The 19866-nt window shown below is 42.3% G+C and overlaps 1 protein-coding gene across 1 annotated transcript in view; it reads left to right on the top strand.

Moving 5' to 3' along the window:
* The window catches only part of AR (androgen receptor), a 540464-nt gene that overhangs the window by 439773 nt on the left and 80825 nt on the right, over positions 1-19866 (top strand). Inside the window, exon 4 of the mRNA XM_073558342.1 lies at positions 642-929. Within this exon, the coding sequence (XP_073414443.1) occupies positions 642-929 (288 nt within the window). The remainder of the gene's footprint in view (positions 1-641; positions 930-19866) is intronic.

Genomic DNA, 19866 nt, shown 5'->3' with positions numbered 1-19866 from the left:
CTTTTGGCTTCATTCTCTTTTGTGTTTTTTCATTTAAGACAAATTAAATGAAGATAATAATACCAAAGAATTTGTGTTTGCAATCATTTTCAGGAAGAAACTGAGTATTATCTGACAGAATTGCAGGAGTGTCAATACTTTTGGCCACAAGTGTGTGTATATATATATATATATATATATATATATATATATATATATATAGTTTTACTTCTACTAATAAAAACGAGCTGTTATATTAGCAAAAACCTGCTCACAGATTCCCTTTAATACTTGTGTTAACACATTGACATTTGGTTGCACAGAAAACAAATTTGTGCGATTTATCTCCAACTTGCTATTTTGCTGTCTAAAACCCATTGTACAGTAAAAACAATTACAAATATGTCGCAGTTGGGTGACATTAATGGCAAAGTTGCATGCGACTTACAATCCGTCACCAATCAGCAGGTTAAAAGGGTGATTGTGTAATTTGTGCATTGCATTTACATTACCTCTTGTGCCACAATGTAAATATATTCTCCATCATTACTTGTCAGGTCACAATGTATTGCAATCTTCATGCCTCACAACCTCGGTTTCTGTCACGCCCTGTCCGCAAATGTTTTGCTATGATTATAATATATATTTTTTTGTCATTGCAGCACGTAAGCTGAAGAAATTAGGTAACCTCAAAGCTCAGGAGGAGTTGGAGGGATCTTCTGGCCAGGGTGAAGGCAGAGACATGACACCCAATATATCTCTGTCGCAGCTTGAAGGCTACAGCTGCCAACCAATCTTCCTCAATGTTCTGGAGGCCATAGAGCCAATTGTGGTCTGTGCCGGACATGACAACAATCAGCCAGACAGCTTTGCCGTGCTCCTCAGCAGCCTAAACGAACTGGGAGAGAGACAATTAGTCCATGTGGTAAAGTGGGCGAAGGCATTACCAGGTAGGTGTCTGGATCTCAGAGCTGGTGAAATTCTTGTCTGGTGGAACCTACATGTAAAGAACTACAGACCTGTTCAGACACATGCTCCCAAATTTTGTCCATTGTGCCAGATTTATGAATCTAAAAGCATCTAAAAATTTTTAGAATTGAGAGTCCTCAGTGGTTGATACCTTTTAGACTATGTGCACACGTAGCGGAACTCTCCCAGAAATTACCGCGAGAATTCCGGAATTCCATTCCGCGGGAAAATCGCACTTTAAATTCCCGCGATTTTCCCGCAGAAAAACTTGCGATTTGCAAATCGCTAGTTTTTTCGCAGGGAAATTGTGGGAATTTAAAATACGATTGTCCCGCGGAATGGAATTCCGGAATTCTCGCGGTAACTTCCACAAGAGTTCCGCTACGTGTGCACATAGCCTAAAAGGTATCAACCACTGAGGACTAGAGTTGAGCGACTTTTGGTTTTTTAGGGTCGAGTTTCGTTTCGTGAAACCCGACTTTTCCAAAAGTCGGGTCGAGCAAGATCGGCCGACTATAGGGAAAAGTCGGGGTCGTCCCGAAACACGAAACCCAATGTAAGTCAATGGGGAATAAAAGTCGGCAGTGAGAGGACAGGAAACACACCTACAGTGCCCATTTGAATGCCAAAAGCATCAATTCTTCTTACTTAAGCTTGTCAACCTTAATTAACTTCATAATACTAGTTACGCACTGAAAAACGCACGCTCAGTACCTCAGAAGGACAAACAAAAAATTGGGATTGCTTTTAAAAAAGCAGTTTGCAGAGCAGTGGGTAAACAGCAATGCAGCCGTCAGGAAGCCTTAGAAGGCAGCCTAACAACCAACACCGCTGATCCAGCAAAATATAGCCTCCCCTTGCACTGCACACACAGTGACTGGTGTGTTGTACAGGCAAAATCGCTAGCAGCAGAAGCAGTTTTTGGTGTCTTCTTACCTGCCTAACGCTCTCCCTACAGAATCAGCAGCAGCAGCTCTCCCTATTCTGAGATCAGCATGAGGAACATGGCGGTCGGTGTGCACGCCCTTTTATACCCCCTGTGACGCCCACCAAATCAAGCCAATCACTTGCATGCCCTTCTGAAAGATGGTGGTGACCCCTGCCTATGTCATCACGTTGCCCACAGTGTCCGTGGATCCTGATTGGCTGAAAAAGAGCGCAAAACAAACTTTTGAAACGCGACTTTGGCACGTAAGTCGCCGAACTCGTGGCCGACCTCATCCTAGGGTCGGGTTTCGTTTCATGAAACCCGACTTTGCCAAAAGTCGGCGACTTTTGAAATTTTTCGACCCGTTTCGCTCAACTCTACGTGAGGACTACTGAGGCTGCCTATGCAGCGTCAGTAGTAAAAGATAAAATGTAAAAAATAATAAAAAAAATATTGTTATTCTCACATTCCGGCGTCCCACGCAGCCTTCCCGCCTCTCTCCACGCTCCCGGTCCCAGTAATCCTTTGCGCAAATGACCGCGAGACGTCGCGCAACCGCAACGTCATTGCGAATGACTGCGAGACGTCACACTCCCGTGAGATCTCGTCATCATCGCGGTCATTCTCGTAAAGGATTACTGGGACCGGGAGCGTGGAGAGAGGCAGGAAGGCTGCGCGGGACGCCGGAAGGTAAGAATAACAATATTTTTTATTTTAATTCTGTTTTTTACAGGGATATGGTACCCACAGCCCGGAGGACAGTCTCCTCTTCTCCGGACCGTGGGTACCATCCGCAAATGTTCTGCTTACTTTTCGCATGGTGGGCACAGCCACATGCGGGAAGTAAGCGGAACAATGCAATCCTATGGGTGCGGGATCGCCGCGATTCCGCTAAATTAATGAGCATGCTGCGCTTTTTACCGCAAAGCGATTCCCCCACAGAAAAAAAAGCCGCATTAGCACAGCATTGCGGAATCCCATAGGATTGCATGGGATGCTTATCTTTCGCGTTTTCGCGGCAAAATCGCATGTTTAAAACCGCCGCGGAAGCGCGAAAAAAACGCGACGTGTGAACTCAGCCTTAATGGCTAACTGAAAAGATGGTAACAAATTGAAAGCTTTCGAGACTACTCAGGTCTCTTCATCAGGCATTGATTAATACAAAATCTGAAGAATCACATATTTATGCACAACACAGCACAGAAAAAATGCAATAGATAAGACAAGTGAGGTGAAACAGAACTATCATGGAAGAGGGATAAACATAAATACTGGACCAGTTCATAGATAAGGAGTGAAAGTTTTATTGACCTCTGATTGGGGTCTGGCAATGTGTTGTGATGCTCCCACAAGGTCTTAGGAGAAAATTCCTTAATTTATGTAAAAAGACATAAATCCATGCGATACATTCATTCCTGCATTGAGAGTGTCAAGGGTCGTCATGAGCTTGTACTCCCAGACTTTTCTGTCTCTCTGAGATGTGAAGTTACCTTTCAATACCAGTAATTTCATGTCCATGGTGCTGTGATCAGGCATAGAAAAATGTTTTGCCAAAGGTAGATCCGTTATTTTTTCTCTTATTGTGTGGCAATGAGAATTCATCCTTGTTCTCAGTTTTTGCCCGGTCTCCCTACCGCGAGAGGCTGGTACCACCAGCAGTTTTCATATTGAGACACCCATGACTTGGGTGTCCCAATATGGCAGTCGGTGAACTTCCGTCGCTTGGAATTCTGGGATCCGGGCACATCTGGACAGAACAGGATGTGAAAAGATTACATGGTAAGTACATATTAGATTGTTCCTGAATAAAGAAGCTCTGTTGTCCCACGCTTGGAGAGTATCCTGAATATTCCGCTGCCAATAGGTTATGTGCCCAGAGTGACACAGAACCAGAGAGTAACACAGCAACAGAAGCCCAAAGCACAAGCTCCACAGAGCAACAGAGAAGATATCCACTAGCAACAATCCTGTCAATTTCTCAGTGCCAAGCCTTACTAATTAAAACTACCAGTCCTGGAAATTCAAGATGCTGCTCATAAGAGAAGGTACGTGGAAATATACTCAGGAACAAGTGTCTCATCCATTACCAGATGACTGGCTAGAGAACGATCACAAAGCACAATCTCCCTCAGTGTAGATGATAATCAGATTGTGCATATATGCAAGTGTGCAACTGCAAAGGAGATGTGGGATGAGTTACAGAAAATGCATGAATTATCAGCAATAAGCTTTATCTCATGAGAAAGCTGTATCAGTCTAAGCTAAGCGATAGACAGAATATGCAGGACTATATAAGAAACACCTTCGAGATTGTGGAGCAACTCAGAGTTATTGGAGAAGAAATTAAAGATTTTCATGTTGCTGCACTTATATTAAGTGGTCTTCCAGAGAGTTATGACACACTCGTGACTGCACTAGATGCACGGTCAGATGATGAGCTGACACTAGAGTATGTTAAAGGCAAATTTGTGGAAAAATTCAAGAGAAAAACGCAGCATGTAAGCAGCAGTAATGAATCCAGAGCAGAAACAGCAATAAAGATACAGGATTTCCACTAAATATAAGCATAATCTAAAAGAAACTTGTGAACGTTTTGTCTGTAAAAAGCCCGGCCACCTTAAAGCAGATTGCAGAATTTGGAAAACAAGAATGAGTGAGCTTAAAAAGCAGAACAGACATCAAAGGGTTAAAACAGCTGTAAAGGAAGATTCTGCATGTGTTGAAGCTGCATTTAATGCCAGTACAGGCCTATCTGCAAAGCATATATGGTGTATAGATTCTGGTGCAAGCAGTCATATGACAAATAACAAGGATTTCTTCACTGACCTTAATGAAAGTCAGAAAAGGTCATCTTAGCTAATGGTCACGATATGACTTCAGAAGGAGTAGGAGACGGCTACCTTCACTGTGCAGTTTCCTCAGCACAAAGCATAAAGATCCCAATAAAGGATGTTCTCTATGTTCCCAGTCTTGAAAGCAATCTTCTGTCAGTAAAGAAGCTCATGCGAAAGGATAATGTAGTTTTAGAGATAACAGCTGCATCATCTCAAAGAAGAGTCACACTCTTGCGGAAGAAAAAATCCAAGATGAACTTTATCAGCTAAAATGCAAAGAAAGAGTGCAGCGCTAGACAAGATCTGCATAAGCACTGTATCCATGTATGGCACAGACGTCTTGGGCACAGAGACCCAGAAGCAGTAAGGAAGGTAGCTCAACTTGCAAATGGTATCAAAAAAATCAACTAGTGTAGTCAAATAATGAAGTGCACTAGATGTCTTAAAGGGAAAATTTCCAGAAAATCCTTTCTTAAAATAAGCACCACTATATCTGTACAGCCACTGTATCTGATACATACAGATGTATGTGGTCCAATTAGTGTTCAAACTCCTAGCAACATTGATGTAAAACATCACCACTTATGTGACTTAGTGGAACGTGGTGTACTCGAGTTTGTTAAGAGTCTGAAAAGATGATAGCCGATGGTATGATAAAGTCATTATCAAGAGCCAAGTTTGTGGAGTGCAGAACCGCAATGGGACTAACATAATAAGTAGTTGTTGAGTGAGAGTGTTGGAATATATTTGGTGCAACAACTCAATTCCTGTCTATGAGTGTTCAGTTGTTAGATTTGTATGCTGTTTATAAAGTTAAAAAAAAAACTCCCAGAGGCTCACACAGGAAGAGCATGTGACTGTATTTCCTGTTTCCTGTGTCTGTGTAGAAGAGAAGCAGCCGGCTCTAGATGCTGCACAGATAGACACACATATGATTTATTACTGATCTGTTAAGCTTATCATATATTGTTTCTGATTGTTCCTGAATAAAGAAGCTCTCTTGTCACATTCTTGGAGAGTATCCTGAATAATCCGCTGCCAACACATTTGATGTGCATTCATACCAATTTAATCCCATGATTCTGTTCTCAATTGCGTTTTTTCTCCTCTCTGATCAGATCATGGTCAGACAGGAAAAATATTGCAGCATGCTGTAATTGCATGCTGAATTCAAGTTACCTGCACCCATTTAAGTCTATGGGTGCGAGTGAAACCTCACACTGCACTCTGATATCACCTGAGTGCAGTGCGATTTCTACCGACACTGGCAGCAGAGGAGATGGAGAAATTGCTTTCTCCGTCTCCTCCGCAGCTATGCTGCCATTCTCTCATGTAAGAGGATCTGAGCACAGAGCACTGACACTCTGCTCCCACTCGCAGCAGAGCTGGTGCCGAGTGTCATTAGCATCTCGCATTGGATGTGATTCGCTAGTGAAACCCCAGCCTTATCCTGTGCTTTGCGCTGAGCGCTTATACCGGGGTTTCCATGTAAGTCTCTGAAATACGTTATTCAGTAAAGCATAAAGGAATGATTCTTTTTATCAAAAGGTGAAATCACTAGTGTACATAAATCCCTTTAAAATTTTATTTTATTAAAGTTTACTAAAACTGCACTGATAAACCCCAGTGCACACTGAGAGTCTAAAATTGTCACAGCTTGCTGAAATTTATATATTTATATATGTACTGTATCATACTTGTTTAATAAGTGATGGGACTATTTATCCCATCATACCTTATATCTGCAAAATTTTCTAGAGAAAAAGATGGAAGGAGAATTTAATATACTTTATGTACAAATGCATTAAACAAAGATACAATGACATCTTTTTACATGCATACAAATCATTGCTGTGTCATGTACATTCATTATCCCAGGTAATATCACAATTACCGTAATGGGACTATAAAACCCTATGCTGTCCACTAGGCTGCCTCTGCCTAGCAGCGGAGGTTGGCACTCTATTATATCAGATTTGGCGCCCCTGATCCACGGCGGCTTGCCCTTACTTACCCTATTATTCCCCTGATGCTAGGATAAATAACATTTAAATCTAGACAAAGTAATCATATTCTGATAATAGTGCAAGTGCAACCCATATAAAAAATATTAAAGACTTATCATTTAGTTGTTTTATTATGATGGCAGTCTGTACATCTCAAACTCAACGTGTTTCTCCATGTGCAGCATCATCAGGAGGCCAGGTACAAAGGCAGTGACAGATATTAGATGCAGGATGATAGTGTGCCAATTTTCATATGACAGAACCCCGGTGAAAGATGCCCTATAATGAGGCAGAAAGAGATACTTTAGACACCGCCTGGCTCATGATAAAGCAGTGTCTGTCTCTTTGAGTGAGAATGAAAGCACGTTTGGCCACAGTTTTGTGCATCTATTAAAAGAAGGATAACGCTGAACAGAGGCCAGACGAAGTACAGAGTAACTCTGCTGTCTCATTATAGTGTAGACCCAGTGGGTGTGTCGTCTGAATCATATTATTCAAAGATAAAGATGGAAACCCTGTTGGAAGGGCTCAGCATAGAGCGCAGGATAAATGTGATCCAAAATATTAATGTAAATTGTTCCCAATAAAAGCTTCAACTCAATCCACAAAAAGTGCCCACTCAGGTCTATCATCTGGTAATGGAAATATAGGGGTCTTCCATGTTACTGGTATGACAAGGGCTTTGGAAAAGTGCTATGGCTACTCATCCCCCAAAAGAAATCCAGGGAATTCTGCGCTCCCAAATCCAAATGCCCCCCTCCCTTCTTAGCCCCAGTGTGCCTAAATCAGATTTAGTGCCCACATGTTTGACATTTTTGGTGTGATGAGAGCCCGTCTATTTTATGGCTGCATGTTTACAAAAGCACAATCTGGAACTAAGGTACTGAGCACTACAGTGTACGGGCACTCCAATGTAAGGCACTGCAATGTGTTAGGCAGTAAAATGTACTAATCACTAGGCAGTAAAATGTACTAAGAACTGCAATGTACTGGGCACTACACTGTCAGATTTGCAAATTTCACTTGTCAAATTCAACACTACATCTCTAGATACATTTCTAAAGGGGTATAATTTCCAAAATTGGGTCACTTGAGGGGGAATTTTGCTCTTTCGGCATTTATTTGTATTTGGAGTGTGCAAACTGTTGTAGGATAATTTGTTCTCCAAGAGTCATGTAGCACACCTTCCCTCCCGAGTCTTGCTGTGTCGCTAAGCAGTACTGTACAGCCACATATGTGGTATTGCCACGTTCAGCAGAAATTGTGTGACAAATTTGATGCCAGTTTATTAGTAAAATTTGGGGCTAAAACAAAATTTTTGTGATAAAAATTAATTATTTTTTCTTCACTGCTCAATAGTATAAAACTCTGTGACACACCTGTGGTGTTAATATGACTAGCTATACCCCTAGATGAATTCATTGAGAGGTGTAGTTTGTAAAATGGGGTCACTTATGAGAGTTCTGCTGTTCTGGTACCTCAGGGGCTCTTGTATTGGGTCACGATACCTTCAAACCATAACAAAAAAAATCTGTACTATAATATGGTGTTACATCTCTCTTCATGCGTCGTTTTGACGATGCGGCGACCTGCGTCAAACGCAGCATGTTGGAATTTGTCTTATTCGCCGCATCGTCAAAATGACGCATGCGGAGGCATCCGCATACTTCCGCACGACCTGCGTACCCAATGTTAAAGATAGGGTACGCAGGCAGCATGCAGAAGTATGCGGCTGTAGGCGGAGTTGACCGGAGGAGGTGCGGCAGTGGACGGAGCTTCAAGGAGGAAGTCTGCAGCCCTACACAACTCCTCCGTCCGCAAATGTGAAACTAGCCTTAGCTGTTTGAGTTTATACAGACATCACTTGTGTACGAGGGCGGTAAAATTATTCTGACTGCTCCACAATGATACATTGCTGGAGATATTCTTGGCATAATGTCAATTTATCACTCAAATGAATGGGAAAAAGATGCAAGAAAAAAATGAGGCAAAATGCACATATTTTAGGCAGCATTATTCCTGCCAACACTTTGTAGGAAAAATTTGCTGCTAATACTAAGCATGTCCACATACTCTCATTGTATAAAGAGTTTAGAGGGCTGGAAAATATTGTTCCAGGGTTAAAGGGGTTGTCCAGGACTGTTTTATTTTTTATTATGCGCATGAAAATGAACAGGTAGGTAGTTCTAACAGAGACAACTACAATGCCTGCTCAGAACAATCACTGCAGGCTGCTTTGTTGGCAGGTGGTCATCATGCTGATTGACAGCCGGCTTCCTGCAGTTGCTGACTACCTGTCTGTTAGCTCTTAGGCCTGTAGTAAAAAAATGAAATAGTCCTGGATTAACCTTTTCAGTAGGTATACTGAGATAATAAGCAATTAATGTACATGCTTACAGCCATCCCACCCATGAAGTACTACCGAGCACAGATAGCAGGAGCAACATTTGAATTTACTTATATCATAGTACAAGAATTCAAAATGTAGAAATGAAAGAATTTAACTTGTAAGATCTTCATACCATTACTCCAGAAGTGCTTTCTCTTAATATTGAAGCTGAATTAGATCTGTCTTGTTAAACAGTCTCCCAGCTGGCAGAATGCCACAGCACAGAAGACATGAATTTGCTGTTCTCTCTGGATGAAAGTAATACAGAAGATCAACTGCACTTCTTCTCATTTCTTAAAAGGATTTTCCAGAAGCTTAATGTGTATACAAATGTTATTTTATAGCAGACTGTAATAAATGAAATTTAATAAAACTTATTTAGTATTGGATATTCATACGTTTTCCATATTGTTCAGAGTCAGGCAAACTGCATTGTGATTGATAACTCTGTGTGGACAATGGACACTGAGTTATACCACATCCTGTCCTCGGAGATTACTACAAAGTCAGGAGCTAGACTGATCGCGCACAAGATCCACACATCTATGCACTTCTGTATCTTGTTTTTAGTTGGTTATGTTTTCTAAAGCATACAATACACACACAGAGCCGAGTTTAATGTGATAAAAATCCCATTATACTCGCACCAATGTTATTCAGTGAGGCCGTGTTCATCTGTGAGTTTTTCCTCAGCTGCAGTCGGGCCGAGAATCGTCAATGGGTGCAAAAAAAAAATCCGAACACGTACCATACGTATGCCTTCCGATTTTTACGCACAGATCTCTAAGAAAAAAAATCTATAAAGCTATAAATAGATAATAGAATAGATAAAAAGAATAGATAGATATCTTGCAGATATGCAGATATCCAATGTCACAACCCATCTACAGTGGCATGTAAAAGTTTGGGAACCCCTTATCAAAATTACTGTTATTGTGAACAGTTAGGCAAGTTGAAGATGAAATGGCCTAAAGTTAGAGTTGACACATTTCCTTTGTATTTTAGGCAAAAAAGAAACAAATTCATATTTTACATTTTAAAAAGTTTGGGCACCCTGCATGGTTAATGCATAGTAATACCCCCTTTTGCAAGTATCACAGCTTGCAAATGCTTTTTGTAGCCAGACAAGAGTCTTTCAGTTCTTGATTGAGGGATTTTCATCCATTGTTCCTTGGAAAATTCTTCCAGTTCTGTAAGATTCTTGGGTTGTCTTGCTATTTTGCACTGCTATTTTGAGGTCTAGCCACAGATTTTCAATGATGCTCAGATCAGGGAACTGTGAGGGCCATTGTAAAACCTCCAGCTTGAGCCTTTCGAGGTAATCTGTTGTGGATTCTGACGTGTGTTTAGGATCATTAGCCATTTGTAGAAGCCATCCTCTTTTCAACTTCAGTTTTACAGATGATGTTATGTTTGCATCAAGAATTTGCTGAAACTTCATTGAATCCATTCTTCCCTCTACTTGTGAAATGTTCCCCTCCAGTTCCTTCTCCAGTTTTGTGGGCCTCCAATATTTTAATTTTCCATGTGCTAGTCAGCGACTGTTTTTTGGCCCATGACTGCTGTTTTTTGGCACAAAGTTAGAGGAGGCTGATTTTTTTTTTAAGCTGAGAAATTTGCATCCCCTGGCCTTTCCAAATAAAGATGGCGAACAAGCCATAAACCTAACTGGCTAATTACAGTCTGATACCTTGGTCAAAGTTACTGAGCTCACAAATCTCCAATGGTCCCCAAACTTTTGCATCGGCCCATTTTCCTTTTTGTAATTTTTAAAATCTAAAAAATGGCAATATATTTATTTTTTTTGCCTTAAATTCATAGGAAATGTGTCATCTTTACCTTTAGGAATTTTAGAGATCTCTTCGTCTTCAGCATATTTAACTATTCACAATAACAGTAATTTTGAATAAGGAATACCCAAACTATTACATGCCACTGTACATATTTTAAATTTGCACCCTTTAGTCCCTTTCAAGTGGCACTATATGATGTTTAGCCTGGTTTAAGCTAATAAATAATAAATAAATCACTTGCCTGATGGTTTCGGAACCAGAAAGACAGGGGAGTATACGCTTCTTCCAACCTGGGACGCTGGAACAGGTTCCAAGGCTGAAAGAAGAATTAAATTCTGTATCTCCTTCTCAGGAATCTTCTGCCTGGAGGGAGGAAGAGTTCTGGACACCGAGTATCTTTCTTGGGGATAAGAAAAGAAAGAAATTATATAACCATTCTCTATAATTCTGATCACCCAGGTGTCTTTTATTAAATCTTTCCAGTTTTGCAAGAAAGGTGTCACTCTTCCCCTCACTAGTAACTTTTTTGATTGCTCTGGGGTTCCTATATGCTCCCCAATGGGAAGATGCGGTCCCCGCTCTTCCTCCACCATACTGATATCTTACTCTTAATCTAGGGGGTTAAGTACAGGGTTGATCGCAACGGGACGAGGAAAAGCCACGAAGGACCGTCTTTCAGGAAGTGACTTGCCTTTGTTATCGGCTAGATTCTCCATAATTGAATCCAACTTCCGGCCACACAACCTTCCTGGAAAATATTCCAGATTACAGAGATGGTATTTGGAAGGTACGTCACCTGACCATGGCTTAAGCCACAACGCTCTCCTCACCACAGTGGACAGGGCCTTGGTTCTAGCCGCCGACTTTATCATCTGTTCCAAAGCATCACACAGAAAACCCACTGCTAGGTTCATATGCTTAAACCCTTTAAGTAGATCCTGTCTGGAGATGCCGTAGTCAATATCCTCTTCCAGTCTGGCTAGCCACCGTCTAAGGGCCCTAGATGTTTCATGGGCTGAGATCTCAATGGAGGACTGTGCAACTGCTGAGAAATAAGATCTCTTCAAGGAGACCTCAATCCTCTGGTCCATAGGATCTTTAAGACTTGCATCATCTTTGGAAGGAACAATAGCCTTTATGGACAATCTAGCGATTGGTGTATCTACCTTAGGGTGAGACACCCAGTCCTTAGACTAAGACTCATACAGGAGGTAGAGCATTTTAAACTGTTTAGATTGAAACGGTGCCTTCTCTGGTCTTTGCCATTCACCCTTCATAAGGTCCATGACCTTATCATCCACAGTAAAGGCAGTAAAGGCTCTAGGCACTTTAGACGTGGTAGGCAACTCTGATGGCTGAAGTTCCTTCTGCACAGCTTTAATAAGTCTTCCTGATTTTTTAACTGGAAGGTAGGTTTTCTGTTATGAATGGGAACCCGAGGAGGAAAAAAAGACTACAAGCTAAGTCTCAGAAAAACAGAGAAGTTGGTAACTATGCAGATTGCAGATCGCTGATCTTACCCGCACAACTAGCAGCAGTTGTGGAGCGTTCCTACGTTGGTCCTAGACGCCTCGTCACAACCGGAGAACTACATAAGCCTAAAGCAGGAAAAGAGGAAAACTAACTGCCCCAGAGCAGACCTCAAAGGAAAGACAGCCCCCCACATGTATTGACGGTGAAACAAGATGAAAACACAAACACAGGCAGGAAAATAGGCTGAGCAAACGATGGGGCCCGGCTAACTAAAAAGGACAGAAAAGGAAAGACACTGTCTGCAATCTGCCAAAAAAACCTACAAAAATATTGTCCAACACTTCTGATAGCAAAAGTAACCCTTAAGTCACTAGACTTCTAAACCTATATCAGCACTCTGAAATATTCTGAGACAGAGCAAAAAAGAGGCCAATCTAATAAGGGACAAAAAACAGATTGGCAAATACTGATTAATAGGAGTGGAATTTCAGCATAGCCCCAGCAGGGGTAGGCTGATTACACAAAAAACTGAATTGACCAACAAGCGCAAGTGTGAACATTAGCAAAAAACAAACTTAACTTGAGAAGACTGGAAGAGAGCTGAAGTCCAGGACCTGAGAAGCAGACTGAATCACCAGCACCCGGATAGGACGTCGGCTGTCTTATATCCAGTCTGATACTCCTAAGATCCAATCGTTATCTTCCTCATCAGGTGGCAGATCACTACCACTTAAACCAACCGCACTACCTCCTGTCACCACCAGAGGGAGAACGGAAGGGGAACTCTCAACTGGTGGAGCAGAAAATGAGTTCATGACAGTTTTCTTAAACAATTCTTCCTCAGAATCCGATGAAGATCTGTTCTTATCAATGACCATAAGGTCTTCAGTGTGGGAGTCACCTCCTTGTTGAGACTGGCAACGTCTGGAACGTTTCCGAGCCCTGGAAGGTAAGGTATTAGATCTTGCAGAGCCACCTATTAGGTCTTTTACCAGATGACTAAGTCTTTAATCGTGGGTTCCTCCATACTGGGAACATACATATTGCACATGGTCCCAGACCAACCGTCCGGGAGGGGTAGACTATAGGAAGCACACTCCAGGTGATGTCTTTTGGAGGTCGCTTTCCCGCCTCCATAGGCACAGCCGGCAGAATCCCGAGATGAAATACTGGACAACAAGTCATAAGCCAAGCATGCAGGCTGAAAAAAACACTTAAAAAGGAAGGGATGGCTTCTAGGATGCTTCCCCCTTTATCCTGGGGGAAATAAGGGGGTGGGACTACTAAAATCATTAAATATTCAACTTTGTCCCGCGCAGGGGCATGATAACCCATATTGTGCTGCTGTGGACGTAGGGGAACAAGAGACTGCCTCTTGTTCACCAATTTATTAGAAACCAAAGTTCCCACACTGTCCCGATGTAGTCCAGCGCTTCCCATGGCGTTCCTCGATTCCGACAATCAACGGCTATGGAGCTTGTTCTTCGGCTCCAAAGGCTTTGAGCAGCAGCCGCTCCCGACTCCAGCTGCGTTCCGGACAACCGGGAACTGTCTCATGGAGCACAGCAGGAGGCGGGTTTAGTTGCTGCTCAAAGCCTATGGAGCCTCAGAACGATGCTTTATAGCTTTTGATTGTCTCACTGCATTGCGTACAATGAGTAAGGTCGTGTGTCAGAATTTTTTTATCTTAGGTATGAGACAAGGTTTTGCCTCCTTTTTAATCGGAGGTAGGTTTAGAGCCTCTCAGGGTGATGAGAAGACAGGTCACTTAATTTGCCATTTACAGACTAATTACAACAAAACACACTCCAAGTAATTAGAGATGAAAGGATCAAGCGAAATCCAAATTCACCTATGTGCCTGGTTTTCCTAAGGAAACACATGTTCTCCACAAATTTAATTTCCCTTTATGATGCTGTAGGTTTTCTCCAGACTTCAAAGCATAACACGTGTAACATGTAAAAAATATCAAAAATCGTTATACCCACCCTCTGCTTACCTCTTCGTCCCCTTCACTATTCATCAGTGGTTAGCACTGCAGCCTTGCAGCACTGGGGACCTGGGTTCAAATCCCACCAAGTACAACATCAGCAAGAAGTTTGTATGTTCTCCCCATGTTTTTGTGGGTTTTCTCTGGGTTCTCCAGGTTCTCTGGTTTCCTCCCACATTCCAAAGACATACTGATAGGGAATCTAGATTGTGAGCCCCTTCGGGGACAGCGATGATAATGTCTGTGGAATTAATGGCACTATATAAATGAGTAAAATAAATAAATCTGGTCCTTGATGTGTGATCTCCCACCGCTCGTGGGAGTGTTTACTACGTCTGAGTGTCTGCATCCAGTGTACACACCCAAAAATGATGCACGACAGAGCACGCGTTTGCTCTGCCGGCACCATTATGGTCTTTGGCCCCATTGGAGCATACACCCGAATCCCTTTTTGCAGGTGGTTTGGATGTAAGCACCGATGGGGCCACTGAATGGTTGCCAGAATGCAATGTGAAAGCACCCATACAAAACTTCTGAACTGTTCTTACATTCTGTATCAGTTAGTTACCCATTAAAAGGAGATTGATTTCTTAAGTAAAGGGGGTTTTACACTAAGCGATATCGCTAGCAATATCGCTAAAACGTCACCGGTTTTGTGACGTTATAGCGATATTGCTAGCGATATTGCTATGTGTGATACTTACCTCCGACCGGCTCCCCCGCTGTCCATCGCTGATCGCGCGAGAATGTCCGGCTCCATTTCTCGTCGGGCGCTTCCTGCTGAGACTTCCTGCTGTGACGACGAGCGACGCTGGACGCGGGCGGGAGGAGGCAGGATCGCTGTGTGTGAATGGTAAGTATCGTGCGCTGCGTCGCTGCTGCATCGCTGTGAGATCTTTCTGTATGAAAGCTCACTAGCGATCATTTAGCGATGCACCAGCGATCCTGGCCGGGTCGGATCGCTGGTTGGATCGCTGGTGCATCGCTAAATGTAAAAGGGCCTTAAAGGCTGCTTTTTCAATTGTGAAACAGGTCATTTCTAGGGCAGAAATAGGTTCTCAATGGGATTCAGATGTGGGTAGTTTTCTTGGCCATGGATCCAAAATTTCAATGTTTTGGGGAGTGAACCACTTAATTATAATTTTTACCTTGGAACATTCTGCTCCATCATGCTAGAAAAGCCATTGCTCATCACCAAATCGCTCCTTGATTATTGGGTGAAGTTGCTTTTGGATGATGTGTAGATAGCATTCTTTATTCATGGCAGTGTCATTCAGCACAATTGGAAGTTTTTGATCCAATAAATGATTGATTCAGGGGCAATCATACAAGAAGCAATGTCCTTGCCTGTAATGCCATTTTGATGTAAAGCAATGATGACTGCATGTGTTTCTTTGGAGGTAACCATGGTTTAACTTAAAAAGACAATGATTTCAAGCACCTACCACCTACTACTGTGCTGTCTTCCAGGGGCAAAAATTAAAGATGTGTCTGACAGGATATCAGGACACTTCAGACCTACAGATGACTACCCATTCCTGCTACTACATGTGGGGACAAATGACACCGCAAGAAACGACCTGGAAACCATCTGCAGAGACTTTGAAGACTTAGGCAAGAAAGTGAAAGAACTGGGAGCGCAGGTGGTCTTCTCTTCCATCCTCCCAGTGGATGGCCATGGAACAAGGAGGTGGAATAAGATTCTGCAGGTGAACAACTGGCTACGTCGATGGTGCCGTCAGCAACGATTTGGATTTATGGATCACGGAGTGAATTACCTTTACGATGGACTACTTGCTAGAGATGGGGTGCACCTTACGAAGACTGGAAAACATGTATTTGGAAGTCGCCTTGCTACACTTGTAAGGAGAGCTTTAAACTAGAACAACATGAGAAGGGAAGCAAAAGACCAGAAGAAGCCATACACCTGACAAATGCTATTGAGAACTCTGCTATTAGAAGTGGAAAGGAAGAACAAAGACAAAAGAATCTAATTAATAAAAATATTGGAGAAAGAGAAACCAATCACAAACTAAAATGTTTCTATACTAATGCACAAAGCATGGGCAACAAACAAGGAGAATTGGAACTACTAACACAGGAAAAGAAATATGATGTCATTGGAATCACTGAAACTTGGTAGGACGATACACATGATTGGAATACAAGACTAGAAGGATACAACTTATTTGCAAGAAACAGACTTGATAAACGAGGAGGAGGTGTCGCATTGTATGTTAGAAACGCATATATCTGCACAGAGATTGAAGCTTCAGAGACTGGGAGTTCTGTGGAAACTGTTTGGGTAAGAATACAAGGACAGAACAATGGAAAGGACACCATTGTAGGCATTTACTACAGGCCAAAAAAAGAGAATAGAAGCCAGCGTTGCCAAGGTCAGAACGCATAACATAAAGTGCATATGCACATAACATCTAACTGTATTCAAAATGAGATATTTAGCAAAAAAATTGATCAATTCAATTGAGCCACCCCGCCGCGCCAAGGCAATCTCATGTGGGGGGTCCTACTCTACGTTTTTAATAAACACTGTGCCATTACGGCCTCCTAGATACATTAAAAGCAAGACCACTTTAAGTGCAATCCGTACCTGAGCATTTCTGGATCGCTCCCATGATGCCAGAAAAGGCAAGTGCGGATGAAGGCCAACCAGGTCTGAATGCAGACGTGTCAGGTTTAGCCTCCACACATTGCCCGACCAGCAAGCATAGATGAAGGGCAATGCAGGTTCAGATACAGGTGCACAATTAAATAAAGTTTGGGGCAGGGTGGGGCTGCTGTGTGTGTGCACAGCAGCCTAGATCCATCACAGTGAACACAGAAAAAATGGCGAACACAACCCAGCGCGCACGGCAACAGTGGTGGTCAGCCACATACCAATATACAAAAAAAGAGAAGAGAAGCCAGCGTTGCCAAGGTCAGAACGCATAACATAAAGTGCATATGCACATAACATCTAACTGTATTCAAAATGAGATATTTAGCAAAAAAATTGATCAATTCAATTGAGCCACCCCGCCGCGCCAAGGCAATCTCATGTGGGGGGTCCTACTCTACGTTTTTAATAAACACTGTGCCATTACGGCCTCCTAGATACATTAAAAGAAGACCACTTTAAGTGCAATCCGTACCTGAGCATTTCTGGATCGCTCCCATGATGCCAGAAAAGGCAAGTGCGGATGAAGGCCAACCAGGTCTGAATGCAGACGTGTCAGGTTTAGCCTCCACACATTGCCCGACCAGCAAGCATAGATGAAGGGCAATGCAGGTTCAGATACAGGTGCACAATTAAATAAAGCTTGGGGCAGGGTGGGGCTGCTGTGTGTGTGCACAGCAACCTAGATCCATCACAGTGAACACAGAAAAAATGGCGAACACAACCCAGCGCGCACGGCAACAGTGGTGGTCAGCCACATACCAATATACAAAAAAAGAGAAGAGAAGCCAGTGTTGCCAAGGTCAGAACGCATAACATAAAGTGCATATGCACATAACATCTAACTGTATTCAAAATGAGATATTTAGCAAAAAAATTGATCAATTCAATTGAGCCACCCCGCCGCGCCAAGGCAATCTCATGTGGGGGGTCCTACTCTACGTTTTTAATAAACACTGTGCCATTACGGCCTCCTAGATACATTAAAAGCAAGACCACTTTAAGTGCAATCCGTACCTGAGCATTTCTGGATCGCTCCCATGATGCCAGAAAAGGCAAGTGCGGATGAAGGCCAACCAGGTCTGAATGCAGACGTGTCAGGTTTAGCCTCCACACATTGTCCGACCAGCAAGCATAGATGAAGGGCAATGCAGGTTCAGATACAGGTGCACAATTAAATAAAGCTTGGGGCAGGGTGGGGCTGCTGTGTGTGTGCACAGCAACCTAGATCCATCACAGTGAACACAGAAAAAATGGCGAACACAACCCAGCGCGCACGGCAACAGTGGTGGTCAGCCACATACCAATATACAAAAAAAGAGAAGAGAAGCCAGCGTTGCCAAGGTCAGAACGCATAACATAAAGTGCATATGCACATAACATCTAACTGTATTCAAAATGAGATATTTAGCAAAAAAATTGATCAATTCAATTGAGTCACCCTGCCGCGCCAAGGCAATCTCATGTGGGGGGTCCTACTCTACGTTTTTAATAAACACTGTGCCATTACGGCCTCCTAGATACATTAAAAGCAAGACCACTTTAAGTGCAATTTACTACAGGCCGCCTGTTCAAGCTGAAGATATGGATGAACTCTTTATGCATCAAATGGCCAAGTTCTCCAAAAAATATGACATAGTTGTCATGGGAGATTTCAACTATCCAGACATTTGTTGGGAATCTCTCTCAGGCAAAACTAACAGGTCAAGGAAATTCTTATCCTCTCTTGCTGACAACTTTATCTTCCAAAAGGTAGGGGAGAAAACAAGGGGAACTGCTACCTTGGATCTAATCCTTATAAACAGGGAGGAAATGGTTGAGGAGGTAAAAGTGGCTGGGACCCTAGGAGGTAGCGACCATGCTATTTTAGAATTTTGGATAACTAGAGGAGGAAGACCTGTGAAGACTCAGACGTCAAGGTTAGATTTCAGAAAGGCAGATTTTAAGGGATTCAGAAAGAGAATTGGAGGGATCCAATGGCTGGATATCCTTAAAGACAAAAATGTCCAGGAAGGATGGGAAATCTTGAAAAATGAAATTCTCAATGCACAACTGTTAACAATTACGAAAAGAGGGAAGAATATGAAGCATTTAAGGAAACCAGGATGGATGAACACAGAACTTAAGCACATGCTAAAAAGGAAGAAAAAAATGTTTATAAAATGGAAAGAGGGAGGCATATCTAAAGAAGAATATAATGCTGTCTGCAGAACCTGCAGGGCACAAATCAGATTATCTAAAGCTGACAATGAATTGAGGCTTGCAAGAGACGTCAAAAGCAATAATAAAGGATTTTGGGGATATGTCAAAAGTAAAAGAAAAGTCAAAGATGCTATAGGATTTTTACAGGATGAAAATGATGAAATGGTAAGACAGGATGTTGAGAAGGCCGAACTTTTAAATTCCTATTTTGCATCTGTTTTCTCTCAGAAAGGAAATGTAACATCAACTGTTCTTCACTGTCCTATTAAGGGAATAGAAGAATCCAGGATATCTATAAACAGAAAGATAGTGAGGAAACACTTAGCAAACCTAAATGAATTCAAGTCTCCAGGTCCAGATGAATTACACCCCAGAGTACTGAAGGAGATAGCAGAAGAAATTTTTGAACCCCTCTCCATAATCTTTGAAAATTCTTGGAGAACAGGAGAAGTCCCAGAAGACTGGAGAAGAGTAAATGTTGTTCCTATCTTCAAAAAGGGGAAGAAGGTGGACCCAGGCAACTATAGGCCGGTGAGTCTGACTTCTATACCAGGAAAGATCTTTGAACAAATTATTAAACAACATGTATGTCAGTACCTGGATAAGAAGGAAGTGATTAAACAGAG

Source organism: Dendrobates tinctorius, unplaced genomic scaffold (assembly GCF_039654945.1).
Source record: "Dendrobates tinctorius isolate UK_male_01 unplaced genomic scaffold, ASM3965494v1 ptg000013l, whole genome shotgun sequence".
Lineage (NCBI taxonomy): Eukaryota > Metazoa > Chordata > Amphibia > Anura > Dendrobatidae > Dendrobates > Dendrobates tinctorius.
The sequence above is the reverse complement of the archived record's forward strand: the minus strand, read 5'-3'. Positions and strand labels throughout refer to the sequence as shown.